The sequence below is a fragment of the Trichoplusia ni genome, chromosome 24 (assembly GCF_003590095.1).
Source record: "Trichoplusia ni isolate ovarian cell line Hi5 chromosome 24, tn1, whole genome shotgun sequence".
NCBI classification, from domain to species: Eukaryota; Metazoa; Arthropoda; class Insecta; order Lepidoptera; family Noctuidae; genus Trichoplusia; species Trichoplusia ni.
This window is the reverse complement of record NC_039501.1, coordinates 5,136,323-5,155,955: the sequence shown is the minus strand read 5'-3', so window position 1 is coordinate 5,155,955 and position 19,633 is coordinate 5,136,323. Positions and strand designations below refer to the sequence as shown.

The 19,633-nt window shown below is 34.7% G+C and overlaps 1 protein-coding gene across 1 annotated transcript; it reads right to left on the bottom strand.

The window, feature by feature from the left end:
- Positions 1-12,144: 12,144 nt before the first annotated feature.
- LOC113505155 (sex peptide receptor-like) lies at positions 12,145-14,242 on the bottom strand. Its single transcript, XM_026887717.1, has 2 exons — positions 13,958-14,242; positions 12,145-12,715 (listed from the first exon to the last, which is right to left on the bottom strand). Exons 1-2 carry the CDS (start codon positions 14,197-14,199, stop codon positions 12,463-12,465), a joined length of 495 nt encoding a protein of 164 aa, XP_026743518.1. The 5' UTR covers positions 14,200-14,242; the 3' UTR covers positions 12,145-12,462.
- Positions 14,243-19,633: the final 5,391 nt, after the last annotated feature.

Here is a 19,633-nt window from a genome sequence, read left to right as displayed (position 1 = left end):
TGCCCGCGACTTCGTCCGCGTGGTTAGAAGATATAAGTTAAGATTTATATCTACCCTGTTTTTTCCACATTTTCCATTGTATCCTAGCTCCTACTAGTCGCAGCGTGATGATTTATGCCTAAAGCCTAAGCCTTCCTCGATGAATGGTCTATTCAACACAAAAATAATTTTTCAATTTGGTCCAGTAGTTCCTAAGATTAGCACGTTTAAACAAACAAACAAACTCTTCAGCTTTATATATTAGTATAGAAGTATAGATTAAAAAAGAACTGCAACTAAACAAAACAGTTTTCTCGAGCAATGATCTCACAAACAAACATACCCGTCTAGTTAACTAAATTTATGTGGTTCACGAAGAAATCAAAATGAAATATTTACTTTTCGTCCATCTGTGAGATCGTAAAACTGAATTTAGAAACTTCGTTCATGGAATAAGATTTAGTAAACATGTGTTATGTGCAGCTCTTGATGGACGTTTGGGGTATCAAGAGTATCGTTTACTTTTTTAGGGTTCCGTAAAAAACGGTAAATACGGAACCCTGTTACTGAGATTTAGCTGTCTGTCTTTCTGTTACCAGGCTTTAGCTCATGAAGCGTGTTGCCAAACTATCAATAAATCAAGCGCAACTTGCACTTGAACGGTCTCTTAAATAACCGTTTCACGATTTCACTTCTAAATTGCTGAATCGATTTTGATGACACTTGTTAAAAATGAATTTTCCAGTGTAACCAATATTTGTTTCAGCTAAGTATTTATAAAAGGTAAAATAAATATGGAAAAAATAAAAGATCTTAAGTAAAGCAAGGTCTTAAAATATTTCTTTTACACACAAAGGGTAGAAGAATTGCTACATAATGTTACTGAAATCCCTATACACCTATGATCCTTACAATACGATAAAAAATCTAGACAAAGATATTGTTTTTCTTTGATAAAAAGTTCTTTTATGTTTAGCATCACTTAATCCCAGACTAAAAGGTAAAAGATATCTTAATGTATCTTTTATAACAAAAGAAAATGTGGTTGTATAGTTTTATGTTTGTTTGATCTGGTCTGAAGACACAGAGATACGTTGTGGGAGCGAGATAGCGTTCTACACGTTGAATAGCAGCGTCCTTCTTCCACAACTACAATAAACAAAAACTATAGGCAGTGGTAGGGGTCCCCTTTTTTTCTTGCCGAAAAATGTCATATCATGATCTTGGTCTATAATAAATGTATTTATATTTTTATTAAATAATGCAACAGATCGGGATTGCATGTTTTATACTTAAATGAAAATTATCACTAGCTGTTGCCACGGGCTCCTCCCACTACAGATCGAAAATGAGTCCAAGGAAACATTTAATCTAAATACAATATTTCCTACAGCCTAATCCAGGCTATAAACTATGTCTGTATTTAATTTCGTTCAAATCCGTTCAGTGGTTTTGCGTGTAAGAGAAACACACCCAAATACTAAAAATACTTTCGCGCTTATAATATTAGTACGATTTCCTCCTGTCATCACACTCAGAATCTTTAAAACATCAATGCCTAAAACAATACCATGCATAATAAACTCAAAACAGCACGTGCAAAATATAATTTATTAGCTGTTGCCCGCAACTTTGTCCACGTCCACATTTTAGATTGTATCTTCGCTCCTATTAGTCGCAGCTTGATGTTATATAGCTTAAAACCTTCCTCGATTAATGGTCTATTCAATACAAAAAGAAATTTTCAATTTGAACCAGAAGTTCCTGAGATTAGCGCGTTCAAACAAACAAATAAACTCTTTAGCTTTATATATTAGTATAGAGCATAGATATAGATTAGTATAGAAGTATAGATTATTTACATATTTTTTTCCAACGAAACTTGTTTCACCGTGAAGGAATACAGAAAATCTCCGGCCTTTCATTTTTTTTTACACATCCCCGTCTAGTCTGAAACTAAGCATAGCTTGTATTATGAGTACTAGACAACTGTTAAACATACTTATATATTTCTAAGTACATGCATAATATAGATAAATTACACCCAGATACAAAACAAATGATCGTGCACATCACAAAAACATTTGTCCTGGATGGGAATCGAACCCACGACCTCTGATATAGCAGTAGTCAACGTCACTAACCACTAGACCAACAGCCCAGTCCAAAGTTACCCCATCTTATGGCCGCTGTAAATTTTAATAGAGTTTGTCAACGATCTTCTAATGTCTAACGTATTAGAGACATGTGTTGACTATTACATAGCACGTGAAGCCGTTAAAGTGAGTACACGTGTTCATTATATCTTGTGTTTGGTGTATTAAGGGCTGTATATGGAGCTTTTGGTATTTGCTTTGTGTAATGTGGGTTAAATATCAGTGGACTTTTTATTATTTTGTTGAAACTTTACACGTGGTTCTGTACATAATTATACGTATAGAAGTTAAGTCTACATTGTGTTTTTTTTAATTTTCAAAGGTATAGAAATACTAGTACCTAAATCCATTTTTATAACATTCGTAAATTGGCTCTCAATATTTCACTATATTTCTTAACTTGAATAAATTGAACTTAGAATATCAAATCGACGTCAAAAGAAAGAAGGAAAAAAACAAAAAAGCGATCCAAATTTAAAAACATAAAACCTTGTCGACTATTCAAACATTTTCTTAAAAAAATAAAACTCACATTTATCTTTTGATAAGCTGAAACTAAAAGGCAGAGGTATTTCTGTATTATTCCTAGTTGTCAGGCACAAGGTTGTTCTGTACTCTTTGTTTCGCCCGCGCACAGCATTCATTATTCAGGACAACTGTGGAAGAATGAATATTGTATGACGAGATATGTTGCAATATTCTTGTATTGTTGATACTGGCTGTATGCATATCGATTTTAAATATATTCTGTAGCAGATCGCAGGAAAAAAAACAGAGAAATGTGCAGTACTTTTGTAATTTTTCGTTACGTCTACAGAAGAAAGTTTTCTGCCGAAATTTCGACTGTCTAACTATCATTGGTTATGAGATACAGCATAATCACGACGGACAGATATATAGCAGAGTCTTAGTAAAAGGCTCCATTTATACCATTTAGCTACGGAACCCAAAAAATTGTAACTCAAATCGTGCGGCATATATTTTGTCCTAATGTAAACAGCATATTAATTGTAAGCTTGATTGTAACGCCTCTATGCCTATCTATAATACAATTAGAGCAACGAAAACTAGTCTATCTATCCAGTACTTAACTTTATCAGTATGGCGGTAGTTTTCAAAGAGATAATGCTAGCTAAGTGTTAGAACGACTAATGATGGGAGTTTGTTGTTTTAGTAAATGGGTTTGTATAGAAGCTTGTTGTAAGGGCCAGCTGACTTCATGGATAGTCGAGTGATATAAGGTCGCTAAAGCAACGACGTTTGACGACCTCCGTGGTCGAGTGGCGTACGCACCGGTTTCAAGGTGTCGCTAGCTCTGAGGTCCCGGGTTCGATCCCGGTCGGGTCAATGTAAGAATTCACATTTCTACATTGTCTCGGGTCTGGGTGTTTGTGGTACCTTCGTTGTATCTGAATTCCATAACACAAGAGCTTTAGCAACTTACTTTGGGTTCAGAACAATGTATGTATGTATGATGTTGTCTGCATTTATTTATTTATTATTAAATCCTCTGCGCGGGATGTGTTGCGGTGCGATATTAAACATCGTCCTGCGAAAACTTTTGTTAAAAAAAAAGAAATTCGTCTATTGGTGACAAATGAAAATAATATTCGAATTAATTTATACTCTACGTTTTATTATGTATTAGCTGTTGGCCGCGACTTCGTCCCCGTGGGTAGAAGATATAAGTTTATGATTTATACCTGCACTGATTTTTTCACATTTTCCATTATATCTTCGTTCCTATTAGTCGCAGCGTGATGGTTTATAGCCTAAAACCTTCGTCAATGAATGGTCTATTCAACACAAAAAGATTTTTTCAATTTGGACCAGTAGTTCCTGAGATTAGCGCGTTCAAACAAACAAACTCTTCAGCTTTATATATTAGTATAGAAGTATAGATATAGATTATTCATTTACGTATTTTTATAACAATTCAAAAATACTTTCAACTTTAATTTAAGCACTTCTCAGCTACGCCTCTCTTACTAACAGTCTCGTTTTTAGAAGCTGCTTTCTTCTTTCAAATTAAACCATTCGATACCCTGACACCGTCCAACATTTTAATTTGTCCCTTATTGCTGAATACAATTACTTGCATCTGTGACCAAGATGACCGGCTGCGAATTAGGTCATATCCTTTTTATGAAATATTATCTACTCTTTTATGGGTAGAGGTCGGGGCACTTTGTGAAATGGAGGTTTAGAATGAAGGGAAAGTTCAAGGGTTGATCACAGTAAGGGATCAACGATTGTGACCCAACAAGTTTGGAAAAAAAATGGTTTGAAGGGTAGTTTGACAATTTTTTTTTGAAAAGTCATTTAGATTAATGCAGAATTTTGGTTTTTTGTCATGAAACGCATCAAACATGACATGGTTATTTATAAGTTTCGTTCAGTTTTAATAACGGTCCATCTAATTATGTGCCCTTTAATTTTGATTTTTTTACACTATTTTAAAGTAACTGTAGGTCATGTGGTATTCTTATGGCATACAACTAGTATCCCAAATAAAATTATTTTTATGCCACCAATGACAAATCATAATAAAACAATCGTAAAAACCCCATAAGTGTCCAAATATTTACGTTTAAAAATACTCCAATAAGAGCTGATTGAAATCAAATTATTTTGACTTTTTTTCTCAGACCATCGGGGTAAAATCTCAAAAAGATTTTGATACTTTTGACTACAACGCTCTCTAATTTACCATCTATCTTATAACTCCTTTAACAGATTCATGATAACATAGTAACAAGTTAGTATTAAGGCGACTGCCCATTTCACCGTTCCATACCATGACCGTGCTATGAACGTGTCAGGCAAAAAAATATTCTCTGAATTAAAAAATATGTGACCATGCCTACTAGCCCGTGCCTTTACCGACCAGCATCGTCGCCTTTTTTATATAGAGAATATTTTTTGCCTGACACGTTCATAGCACGGTCATGGTATGGAACGGTGTACTGGGCAGACTCCTTTATGATTGACGTCTTATCAAATATCTTTAATACTCCAATCACCCCCATAAATAAATATTAGCGCTATCACTACCCGCCAATAAGAGCCTTTAGGTCGTAAACCATTTTTATAACCTATCCATATTTTATAGGCGTTTTATTGCGTAGCATTTTATTAGATAAGGGATGCATAGCTTATGTTTGTGTTCATATCAATGGCGTATTTGGGAAACAATATCGATGTTAGATGTGTTATTTACAGTTTTTTGTGTGTTTTAGGGTACCGGTGGCCAAAGGAAAAAACTGAATCTTGTTATTACGGTCCATCCATTGGTCTGTTACCAGGCTGTATTGCATGAACGTTATTCATTAGTTTAAATTATAATAATTTTATACGCAAAGATGACATCCTGATCAAAATTTTCATGCATTTTCGCATTTTATTTGACCAATTATTTTTCTTTAGATATCTACCCAAAAGCAATATGTAATGGTTTTGTTGAGTCCATAGATTATTTAGCAATTTATAGTAATAATCAACCAGTGCCCTCTTAAACATTTACGAAATTCTCGAGAAAAAATTTCTCTCTCTGTACCGAAATAGCCTTAATTTACAAAATTTACAAAATTCATTAGCACACATATTCACACCCACCTAAAACTTTCTTTCAAACTTTCAACTTTATCTTGTTTTCCTAAGTGAAAAACTTCTGAACAAAAACGTATTTTCAGGAAATTTCAGACGTCATTTCATGGTCAGACTAGCCGAAACCGCTATACGGTATTATAAGTGATTTTAGGGAAAAACGGACGCAAAGTATGTCCAAGAATTTTGATTCGACCAGTATAACTTGACCCTCAGGCATCCATACACCGAGATTTTTGTTCGACTTTTTTCTTGAAAGGAAGTAACCTAGAGGTCTTTATTGAAAGGGGATAGCTAGCATTTTTCATAAAAGATGTATTTTCGCTTCGTCAACATTATGAAAATGAGGATATGGGAAAACTTGGCGAAGAAATGTGAATATGAAAACTATAAACATGTTGTTTTGTGAGTTTGACCTAATACTGTCTATCACAAGTCAGTCTAGTTTGACTTTCAAAAAGGCGCGTTCCAGAAAGTTTGACAATTAATTTTAAAGTCAAAGTCAAAACGAACAATTGACTAAATTTTCTTTTCCTCTTTTTTTAGAAAAAAATATATAGACAAAAATATATGTGTATAGATGTCAAAATTTAGTGCTATTTTATCATTCTATCCTTAATTTCATACTTTCATGTGGCCCAGGCCCGGGATGGTTGGCGCTCTTTGGGGGAGGCCTACGTTCAGCAGTGGACGGCGATAGGCTGAGATGATGATGATGATGATGTGACCCTATCACCGAAAAGAAATGGTGCTCACGCCGTGTATCTGCTATCTCGCTCCCACAATTGTGAAATTCTTCTTTAAGATATATAGGTAGAAAGGCAATTGTAATTTACAACTTTAAGTCCCAAACTTAAATCCTGTAATAAATTTTGGATAGATTTCGTATCTTCCTTGAAATTACGATCTGAAATTCACTCAAAGCCTTTAATAGTCTAAATTTAGCTAAGAGTTCTCAAAATCTGGAAATTATTACAATTCATAGATTTAGGTTAATAGGCAATCAACGGATTCCTCAGAATTGACAATTCAAATGAACCACACGATAATTATTGTAATAACAGAGTTACCTAGTTTTATTACTAGGAGAATCACTAGTTATTCTGAAAGCAAGGCTGTTGAATTTGTTTGAGTGAGATGGCACTCTACACTTTGTAGAGCATCATCCCGCTTCCACAGCTGTAAGTCTTGCTTTAAGAGGTGATAGACCTGTGTTGTAAGACGAGGTGATTTTTAATCAGGAACAGAAATTCGAGGAGTGACACAAACATATAAACAATCAAAATTGTTACTTTTTTCATTCATTCTTCATTCTTTCGTTCATTTCTGAAAAATGAAGACAGCAAGAATATAATGATTGTGGAAATAAGGTGCTGTTATCAATGCCATTTTGTTCGTATAGCCGGGTGGTATAAATCACCAAGCCAAACCCACTTTGCGCGATGTGTTCCTTGTTCGATCTCCATATAGAACAAGTATTAGTGTGATCCACGAATGCTTATCCTGAGTCTGACTGTCTTTGTGCATGTGACTGGAATGATGGTAAAACTTTCCGCTACATAATGATAAAATTCCTTAGTTCCTTAAAAAAAGAACTAGAATCAAAGTCTCAAAGACCAGCTTGATTAAAGTTTACATCTGTAGCATTGGCTTTTTAAAATTATCAAAACAAGTTATCGCCAACGGTTCTGCCCGCATGCTGGGCAACAGCAAATTTGTACCACCCGTCGTAGTTTTGTCCAACTTTATTGATGTTTCCTTTATCGTTAACTAAAGCCTTCTCAGAGTATCAAAGTAACAGGAACTACACAACTAGAAGGCATCGCACAGAAACACACATCAGAAAAGAAAAGTAAAACAAAAAAACTTTTGTATCAACATTTACCGACAAAACTTTTCTTTCAATAATATTGGATGTTTGGTAGAGTTAACACGTATCTCGCAAAAGCGAACAGAGAGAAATATTCGCGCAATTATTGTTGTACATTCGTATTAATTTCTTATCGTACTGTTAATAACAAAATAAACCCATAATTTCACTATTTTGTCATTTGAAAAAACGAACATCTATACTAATATTATAAAAAAGGAAATATTTGATTGTTTGTTTGTTTGTTTGACACGAATAGGCTTGGAAACTACTGGTCCTATTTGAAAAATTCTTTCACTGTTGAGAAGCTTCATTATCCCTGCTGTGCATGGGCTGTAATTTATTTAAAAATATTAGGGTTCCGTAAGAACATTACGATATTGTAACCCAAAGTGTCATAACTTATATCTTCCAACCACGCGGAAGAAGTCGCGGGCAACTGCTAGTGTACAATAAAAGCATAATTCATTTCATATTCCGCTAATGCAATATGCAACACAATACTCAAAAGCAATTATTGTACAAATTACCCTCAATATCTACTTCTCGGCAATTATAAGATACGTAATGGGTCCTCGGAAAATCGTTCGCACGTTTTCCCAATATTTCATAAGAATTTATATTGCTATTTATATGCTAGCCAGTTTTAAATGACATCGTAAACCTGTCTAGACGTCTGGTTCTCCACAACCTTAGATACATTTGCTATTATTTTTGTCTTTAAATGTATAGTCAGTCACAAAAGTGACAAGCAAGTAAATAAACACAGACAAAAAAGGAAAAATAAAATATGTCGTGGTTAGGATTATATTTAACCATCCTTATCACTAACAGTTTGAAATTAAAACGCTTGTCCAAATTCTTGATATAGTTTCTGTTGTATGACGGAGGGAATTTCTTTTTTACTAAGTTCTAATCAATTCTTAGATTGTGTCTGTGTTATGCAAGCTGTGGCATATTATACTATAATTGAAAAAGTTTACTTATCATAAAATAGAAGCCGAAAAAATATTTCCAGATGAGTTATGAAAACAGCTACTTTCTTTAAGAATAAGAAATTTTATTTATTTGTAGTAAAGATATTAGGCTGGTTCCATGCGGCCCAGAATAGAGAGTCGTGGAAGGATTTGGGGGAGGCCTTTGCCCAGCAGTGGGACACAGTGGGCTAGAGAAAAAAAAATAAGTAAAGATATTTAAAAAGTCTAGGGAGCTGCTTAAACTCTATATATAAAACATGACTTACATTGATTTATAAATATAATTATCTACGTAAATTTTTGTCGGTGACTGTACTTCAAAAAATATAAAATGTAAGATTTTGTGGCTGTTTAAGTATACCTTCGCTTCGGATGTGATCAGACGATGACAACGAAAACAGATGGCTCGGTTCGTTGTCCTGGGGATCTAACTACCACCACCTCATAAAAAAGAAAATATGAAGTTTGTTTCTCTTGTGTAAGCAAGACGGTGCACACCAATAAATGGAGGACTTTCTTTCCTACATTTATTGCTAAAAATAATATTAGAAAGTTGCCAACCCTACCAAGATCTGCATTAAACACAGGACAAGAGAAATGCCGAGCTAAAGACAACCAGTTAATATAAGCGATAGCACCGAATCTACACAATACCCGGGTAGAATGAATAACATTTACAATAACTCTAACCAATAGCAAACACGGTTTGATTATAAACTTCTTGTTGACATCAAGTTAAATTTCTAATTGGAAATTAATTAAATCTATGTTTTGGAAGCTTTTTAATTAGGGTTTTTAGGTTATTAAAGAGTTAAATAGGGTGCCGTAGTCAAAGGGTAAACGGAACAATATCACTGAGGCGCCGATGTCTATCCATCTGACCCCAAGCTATATCACATGAAATGGTCACACATAGTGTTTTTATATTAACGCTATAACAGCAAACACTAAAAAAGAAAACTAGTTGTGGTCATTAATTTGTCAACCATTTGTTTTCTTCAGCCTATTTGTACGGAACCCTCGGTATGACGAGTCCGACTCGCACTTGACCTGCTTTAATACATTGTGTCTCTGGGTTATGAATTTGTTTTTCTTTCCTCGAAAGCTCAATACATTTATCAACAAAATCGGGATTTCGTAATCTACATCTACACTAATATATAAAGCTAAAGAGTTTGTTTGTTTGTTTGAACGCGCGAATCTCAGAAACTACAGGTCCAAATTGATTTTTTTTTTTTTGAGTTGAATAGACCATTCATCGAGGAAGGCTTTAGGCTATAAACCATCACGCTGCGACTAATAGGAGCGAAGTTACAATGAAAAATGTGAAAAAAAACAGGACAGGTTAAATTAGGCTACTAAGTAGCACTTTTTGAAGGTCATTTACATTGGACAGCAACCAGTTTCGCCCACAGATTAGTGATTGATTTTTGGCAGATCAATTTATACGTACAACTAGGTCCTTTATCTAGATTTTCTTTAGATTTTTTTAAGATGATTTCTAACGTCATTTGGATCTTGCTTGCTCTAATTGTGGAAGCGAGACGCCGTACTTACTCGTGTATAGCGCTATCCCGCTCACACACCGGCAAAAATCTTACTTTAATGTCGGTAGTAGGCCCTTTGCTTTCAAGTATTAACTTGACTTTCACAACAAAGAACAAAAGGACTTATAATTATGAATTTTAATTAGTTTTGTTGTAAGGACTTTATTGCATGCACACTGATGTACAGTCAGTAACAGTCGTATAACACAATCTGGTTTATAAAGACACAGTATTTTAGTGACATATGAGGATGGGGTATTTGAGAAAAAAATTTTTTTTTCTTTAGTCAAATATTAAGAACATGTGATGACACTTGTATGTTCTTTTTACCAACAAGTGACGTTATTAGCCCCCACGTCCAAAAGTTTCTCCTTTTTCGTGGTGTTTTAAAATAATCGCACTCTACAGATTTTTTGAAATTATCTGACGGTCTAATTAGATTTTTATATACATTGGTGTTTCTTTTAACTACACTAGGTGTATAACCTATTTTGTTACCTAATGGCTAGTAGTCCAACAGCACTTTTACTGTGTAGGTACAGTTGTAAAACTTTCGACGCTCGTGTGTGTTTGTGACATCATAGCTCTCTCGGCGAACGCATGAAACTATTTAAGACCTGTTTTGTTTTTTATTTTAATACTAGCTGTTGCCCGCGACTTCGTCCCCGTGGGTAGAAAATATAAGTTATGATTATACCCGCCCTGTTTTTTGATGGTTTATAGCCTAAAGCCTTCCTCGATGAATGGTCTATTCAACACAAAAAGAATTTTTCAATTTGGACCAGTAGTTCCTGAGATTAGCGCGTTCAAACAAACAAACAAACAAACTCTTCAGCTTTATATATTAGTATAGATAGATAGGATAGTCGGGAGTTTTAAGCTATGTTAGATAAAAAAAATATTCCACGCTATATTAAATATTGTGTTAAAGCACTTCTGAGGCGGACTGTATTGCTGCATGTTGCACGCTAGTTTAGATCTAGACTCAAACTTAGACATTTATAATTATTCGCGTAACCGACGTGTTTATTACTTTTAATTGGAATAATTCATGAGGTCTAGTTATCAACTCCCTGGCCGTCAAACTTTCATATAAAACAACGTGAGTTATTTTAAAATACAGTTGAGTTTTTGTTCAGCATAGGTAAACGTTCAGAAATATGCTATATATTGTATACAACTACTATTATTTGTGGTGCTTATCTTTTGATGGTAGAAGGCCTCTGTTTTAAAGAGAAGTACCATTATGTACTAAGAGAACATAAATGTCTTAATATTTAAAAAAAATGGAGCAGTTTAATGAAAAGCCGTTCATGCCGATCAAGCGTAAATGGGAATTGCAAAAAATAACGTTATTGCCACAAAAAATCATTCGAATTGGACCAGCCGTTCTTAAGGAGTTTAGTGACATACACTTTAGAATCTGAGTCAATTGTATTCGTACATTTACTACGTAATGTGAACTAGGTTTTTAATAAATATATTTTTATTTTCTTTTTATTTTGTTTATTTCATATTTAAATGGATCTTGGCTTTCTGAATTTAATCTAAGTCTGAGATAAGACAGATCTGACATCTGACATAAGTACGATTTAATAATCCTTTGATGTTTAGATATTATTGTGAATTTTGAAATACGGCCCCGAATAAATTAAATATTTTCATATAGGTGTAAATGATCTTGGCTTAACTGATTATTGTGAGAGTAACCTTTGGACGTTGTATTTCAAGTTCGTCGGTAGTTTGTCGCAGGAATCGTGTTAGTCGTGTATGCGATTAATACAAATGAGACTTATAATGTAAAAAGATTTTGTACGAAACTTCGTCAAAATTGTTTGGATGAAGCCAACCCTACATATGTTGCATAATTTGACCTCGTACATGTATCTAGTTTCAACACCCTTATACAAGTAGTTCTAATAGCCGTAAAACATAAAAGTGTTATCGAAAACAAAAAACAACTGAGGACCTGTCGTAGCGTCTTATAGTTATATTATTGTGGAAAGAGACACCGCTCTATACCGAGGAGAGCACTGTCACGCTTTCACAACTTCAATCTCCTTACCTATACAGTCAATATACATGTTACTTCAAAGCTTTAACCGTCCGTAGTAGGCCTTTGAATAATAATATTACTTTAAGATGTGTAGTTTGACCCAGGTATCGCTGGAGGGATACAGTTGAGGCGGACCTTCGGGCGCTTAATGCCGATGACTGGCGAGAAGTGGCTAAGGATCGGGTAAAGAGGCGCTCTCCCGTATCAGAGGCCAAGACCTAAAGCCATTTGGGTCGCTGAGCCAACGGCGTAAATAAGAGATGCCAGACTACTAAACCCCACTCACCTCATTCATATAATTCCACGCTTGACAGGCCCTGACAGGACTCAACGGCTTGTAATGGTTGCCGAAGGTGTACATGTAGAACAGCCAGGGTGCAGGGAACAGCATCGTGAACATGTCGCAAAGGGCCATGGCCATGAGCACCACGTTTGTGGGGGTCCGCATGTGCCGGCGAGAGAGCACCACCACGATCAACGTGTTAGCTACTGTGGTTGTTGCTAGGAGGAACGGGGCGATATATCTGAAAGAGAAAAGCATTTTTTTTTACATAAATAGTAATATGTGAAACTTTGTGTGTGTAAACTTTTGTGGATCACACAAATGCTTGACCTAAGCAGCGATTGAACTCACGACACGTCGCGCAATGTGGGTTTACAATACAAATATTTATTAATTACTAGCTCACCCAGCAAACGTTGTTTTGCCTAATAAATTATTTCTAGTTGTATGTATTTTTCAATGCCACATTATAAAAAAAAAAAAAAAAATTCATCCAAAAAATAAAAAAATATTTTTTAGTGTGAGCAACCCTTATCACTTAGGGGTATGAAAAATAGATATTGTTCTATTCTCAGACCAACCCAATATATATACAAAATTTCATTAGAATCGGTCGTACCGTTTCGGAGGAGTACGGTAACTAACATCGTGACACGGGAATTTTATATATTAGAAGAAGAAGAAGATATTAGATGTATTTGATAATTTATATACATACAAAGTAACACAGAACAGATGTATGTATGTATTTACAAGGCTCCTTATTTATAAGAAAAAGTGCAGACCCGCAATCGAACTCGTTGGCAGTTAATATTGGCAGTAAGCAGTTTGTGAATTAATAACTGAAATTCATCTGTGAAGTGGGACTAAAAAACATAACTTCGGGTAAATCAGTCGAGAAAGCGAAAAAATCAAACCTTTTCTCAAAATAACAAGGTTTGGTTTTGGTTTGAATTTCAACAACGAAGGCAGGCACTTACAAGGAACTTTCCTTGTTTAAAAATCTTTTAATTAACACAATTTACACTCATTGAGGTCTATTAGCAGATTTTTTAAATAAATTCTTGAAAATACAATGCGGCTTTGAAAAAAGGAATATTTGTTTCCACTAGGGTATTAGAGCAAGTCCAAAACTTTGATCAATAAAATTTATTGTTAATTTTACTGATAAATGCGATTGGTTGACCAAAATATTTGATTGGATTAGATCAACTAAACAGGCTGAAGCTTGACAGGCGGATCAAAATTGTTTTGATCATGTGTTCAGAACTGGGAATTCGGATTTCGAAGAGTAATTTTGGACTCATTGTAGATTAAAAAAATGTCCGAATTATTGAAACGTATTTAAAGACAAATGCTATTTGTAAAAGTTAAGTCAAGTCTTACTTGTGTTTTAATCGATTTAATAGTAATTACTTTCGCTTTCGTTCAGAATTTTGTAACAAAATTAAAAATTAGAAAATTTAAAAAACAAATGACTTACCCATACATAGGTTCAGCATAATTGATCGGGAACTCGCAAGTGACATTCAAATAAAAATGCGAATGATTCGACTGGCAGAAATCATCAGCGCTGAAGTTCGAATATGTAGGGTACCCAGTCTGATTGTCATAATAATTGAAATTATTCTTCGAATTGTCAAAATCGGTGTCAGTGTCAACTGACAGTTTCGTCGAATTGAAGTCGCCGAAGTAGTCAACCCAGTCTTTGTCGGAGGCCGCCATCTTGGATTTGTTTGCTATTTTTTTCTCATGTTGTCACGTCATATTGGCTCTGTTGACAAAAGAAAAATACACTACTGTTTATATTATTTTCTTATTTTAGATTCGAATCCCAGGTTGGGTTGTAGCAATGTAGATTTTTATTTTCAATGTAGGTTTTGTTTTTTATTTTACTAAATGATAAAGGAATATTTTCGTTTAGCCAATCAATCAATATTTTTTTGTTGCACTCATTAAAATACTACTGATACAAATACTTCTAACTAGCTTATTTTGCGGGCCAGACCGCCTCGAAAATGATCCACAAGAACATAAAATTAGGATTAAAATTTATCCTTTGGGTAAATCCAAGTTATGAACTTTCTGTGCACCAAGTTTCGTCGAAATCCGTTAAGTTTTTACAAACATCCATACATTCAAACCTTAGTTTTTATGATATTAGTAGGATGATAAATACTTTTATTACAAAACACTAAGTTACACTAACGGCTAGTGATAACTGTAGATGTTATAAGTTTATTTTTTAGCAGAACGCTGTCGCGCTTTCTCAATTGCTGTTTTAATACTTTGTGATATACAAATAATATGTCCAAACTTACTCAACGCCATTTATTCTCAGACCTAGCGAAGCTTGTTATGGTAACTAGACAACTGATAAACAAACATATATTTCTAAATACAAACAGTTATTCTAGATAGACTTGGAACCCTCGACCACACGATAGAGCAGTCGGAACCAGTAACCACTAGACCCACAGGCCAGTCAGATACCAGATGGCACATAACGAAAGCCTTGTAAAACGGATAACTGCAGTTAAAACGTTTCTCATAAAACTTAATTTAGTTCGAGTTACAATGAATAAAAACAGTGGTGCAGTTGTTGCTGTGTATAACACAGCAACAACTGCACCACAGTCCATTTTTTAATTCGAATCACTTGTGTCCAAATTGGAGTCAACCCCATTTATTTGGAGTCGACACAATGCTTTTTTAAATTAAATCTGTCGCTACTGCTCGTTACCTCACTAAAATTTACGACCAATAATCCAATAAATTCTCACAAATAAAGATAATTCTCAGCAATCCCAAATCGGCTTAAAATTTTCGGATAACCGACTGAAATTCACATGATCAGCTAATTAAGTACTTGTTCGATCGCGGAAGCCTGGTTTCCGATGCAGCCGATTTAAAAAGATACTTTTTGCTGAAATCGTTTCTTTGACGCTAGTTGGCTTGGTATTATAACCAGGATTGACATATAGGATAGTTTTGTCTCGTTTTTATGTTACCGTCTGATCATTTTCGATTTGTAGCACGCCGGCCCGCAGTTAACAGCTTAGAATGTTTCTTTCTTTCTTCTAGAATGTTTAAGAGCTGAATGCATGTATATTATAGTCCGTAACTATTTAAATTTCTGACATTACTATACATCCTTATGTTTTGCACATTTCCTACAATTAACGTATGTTCAAATCAATTTCAAATGTATGTTTCCCCAACTTCTCTCAATAAACAATCTTTCAAAACCTCCATTATTATCTGTTCCAAAGTATCTTACCTAATATCATAATGTAATACATATATTTCGAACTCGTATCACAACCATCTTGAACCGATCATCACAATTCGCAAACAGCGTCGTTAAAACTTATGTTATGGAACGGAAGAGGCATTATTTAGATTCCCGCGTTTCTCAACTTCGAGAAAAAATCCTTATTATAAAATTTTTGTAGAAATCTTTTTGGGAAAAAAAGAGCCGATTTTCTATAAGTCGTGTATTTTTCCCACGTTTTTATACACTCGTCTTGTTTGTTTGTTTGTCGTTCCGGTAAAATTTATGCAACTCAATTTTAAGGGACTTCCCGATAAGTTAGCAGGCTGAAATTTTCAGGTAGCTTCGACATTTAACATTATTTGATTTCTACTTTATATCTATAGAGAATTTATTTGATAAAATTTTAAAGGCGAAAGTGTGTGTGTGGGACTGTGGGTGTGTATCGTGTTATATTATCCTTTATGCTCAAACAGTTGGCTCAATTATGAAAAAACTGGTATGGAAAAAGGTCTTAAGATCTGGGTACAAATGCGGACTAATTTACAAATCGTAATATTTAAAATTTCCAGACTGATTTTGAAAATATTAGGGATATGTTTATATTTTATTGGTTTTTCAAGATTTATCTAAACAATACGTGTAATAAAAAGTATTTAAAACTGCCACTAAAAATAAAACCAGGGCTAAGCACGGTTGGATGAATGAAAAAAGAAATATATTAGTGACAAATTTTGTTTGCAAATTAACAACAATTTTTACCAGTTTCTTACAGAAACCTAAATGTTGTTAGTCCGTCTCATACTTGAACGGTATTTATTTAATTGACTCCCACGTTCTAACAACAATAATTTACAATCTAACTCTAAAACTATTTTTTAAATAAAACTCACTTCAAAACTCCACTCACTCAAGCCTACTCACCTTAATTTTCAACATATTTTTTGAAGTTTACCTTTCGAAAACTTCCACCATTAATTTATCTTGTTTGCAGAATAACCTTTGTACCCTCCAACGCACAAGTTTGAACTTCACTTCAAAGTTTTTGACAGTGTCGGTGTCGAAACTTGGGTGGATATCTGAATTGGGTTCGATTACTCTATTTATAAATGTCAGGTGGTCGCGACTTGCTGTGGGATATCAAACATTTTGGTCTTTTTTATGGAGTTTGTTGAGCATGTTCGGCGACTGCAGACTTCGTTGAGCGGCGGTGTTTGACGTCAGCTATGTGTTCTTTAACGCGGGTCCCTATGCTTCGTTTGGTTTGACCGATGTAAGAGAGGCCGCAGTCACAATCTAGTTTGTATACTCCTGCATCTTGTAGAGGTATGTGACACTTGACGGATGGTAAGGACTGGCTAATCTTCTTGGGCGGCTTGAAGTATGTTTTAATTGAAGCTCGCTTCAGGATGTAACCAATCTTGTCAGTGACTCCTCTGACATATGGTAGTACAGCAGGCAAACGATCAACCGTGGCTGGCTTCACTCGGTTTCTGTGACGGGGCCGTGGAACTTGGAGCTTGTTGTCTTGCAGTACTTGCTTGACGTGTTGAAGCTCAGCGGCAAGGTGTCTGTCATCACAGAGTCCGTGTGCTCTCTGAAACAAAGATTTTCCCACGGTAGCTAACTGTTTAGGGTGGTGGTGAGATTCACCGTTTAAGTATCTATCTGTATGGGTCTTCTTTCGATACACGGTGTGACTTATGGTCTGATCAGGATTTCTTTTAACTAATGAATACATATTTTTCATTTTGTCACATGATTAAAAGGTAAGGAAGATAAGAAGCACAAACATCACTTGCTAGTATAAAGCATACTGGTATGTGACGTCACATGAGATTCAAAATCACCTTATACCCTTTGCTTTTTGTTTACGAGATAAAAGAAAAAAACCCGAATCCAATATTTTTTGGAGAATGTCTTACGGACGAAGCAGACTTTTTTTCTAATCATAATTATTTATTTCATAACAGCTTATTCAAACGCATAGGTTTAGAGTGGTGAACTTAGCAACTCGGTTATCAACACACTCAAATCTGTCTTCAAGTTTTCAAGTTTCAGTTATTATTAAACTCCTTTATAAAGACTTCATACAAGGAAACAACATGCCTATGGCTGCATACTTTGTACCCGTTGCCATGACAACAGCCTGTTGAAAACCTTTTGTGTAACGTAAATTGAGGTTCTAAGCATTTTGTATTGTCATCCCACTTGTATAGAGCAAGGATTTTCATATATTTAGTTACAATTACTGTAGAAAGGAATAAAGGGACTTTTGAATAATGATAACACTTAGCGTTTTTGACAAGGGACCAGATAATGTGTTAATTGTTTAGATATTAAAAGATGTTTGAGCGTGCATTTGTCTTGAAATAACAGTGTCATTTATGGCAGTAGTTAGAGGCTTCAGTTGTAGATAGAGGGATTAAATTTCCTTCATTTTCAGCACACAGTTTTCCGCAAATCAATAGACTCTGTATCCGGAATACTGCTATAAAGCTCTTAAAATACTTCTTTCATAAGTTATTTTCCGAAACAACTGCAAGAATTACATGCAAGCTCAAAGGAAGGACCAAACGACAAAAAATCTAAATAATACTTGCCTCCAACAAAAAAATATCAGAAGACATAAATTAATTCATGCAGTACGTCAAAGTTAATTTATTTCATAGCCCCAATGTTCATACCGTAGGCGGGAATACGTGTAATCATCATTCTCTTACTACGAGATTGTTTGTTCACATTCATGAGATGCATCTGAGTTACAGATTTAAACTAACCACATTTATAACTAAAACTGTTGAAATGCAGTAACTAATAAATGTAGCGACTACTATGCAATAAATAAATAGGTACGTTTATTTTTAGATAAAGAGACCATAATAAATTAAAATTAATTATATGTGATGTAATAATATTGATCCTCATATGCAGTGGGCTCATCTATTGTATTTCGATGATAAAAAGTCTAAACACCCACGTTTTTAATTTAAATGGAGTGATTCCATTTAAATTTTATCAAATTTGTATCAGCTGTTTTATAATTGTAAATTGCATTGTAATCGGGAAGTTCCTCAAAATTGAGTTACAAAAATCCAACCCGAACGACAAACTTAAAAGAAAAGTGACATGTATTTTATCTGCAAGAAACACCATAATATATTACCACCACCATAACACTTTATTTGGCATCTCTTTATAGTTATACACGAGGTATTACTTCATATTGGGCCTGTTGGTCTGGTTGTTAGTGACGCTGACTGCTACGCCGGAGGTCGTGGGTTCGATTCCCACCCAGGAAAAATGTTGTGTGATGAGCATGATCATTTGTTCCGTGTCTGGGTGTAATTTATCCATAATATGTATATATTTAGAAATATATAAGTAAGTTTATCAGTTGTCTGGTTACCATAACACAAGCTTTGCTTAGCTTGGGATCAGATAACCGTGTGTGAGTTGTCCCAGGATAAATTATACTATATTATAGTACACAATTACACAAAAATAATTCCTAAAACTCAATTCAATGACTACAACATAAGCAGAAACGTCACAAAATTACAAAATCTCCCGTTACGTAAAGCTCTATTTTAATCCGTCAGCAGATTTCATCAATATTTTGGGCCCTACAGAAATGTATTGTCTCCAATATTAAGTGAATGAAGGCCGCTTGTATTATTGTCACGTAACAAAAGCCTTCAGATGGAGTGGAGAGACGCTACTCGTTCCTTTATGGGTCAATTTGAGACTGTGAGATTAGCATGTTTGGTATTAGGCCATAATAATAAGGGGAGGGTTCGGTTAAATTCGTTGAAAAACATGAAACGTAACATCAAAACCTACTTAAAAAGCCTGCTTTAATAACACGTTTACCAAACCATATTT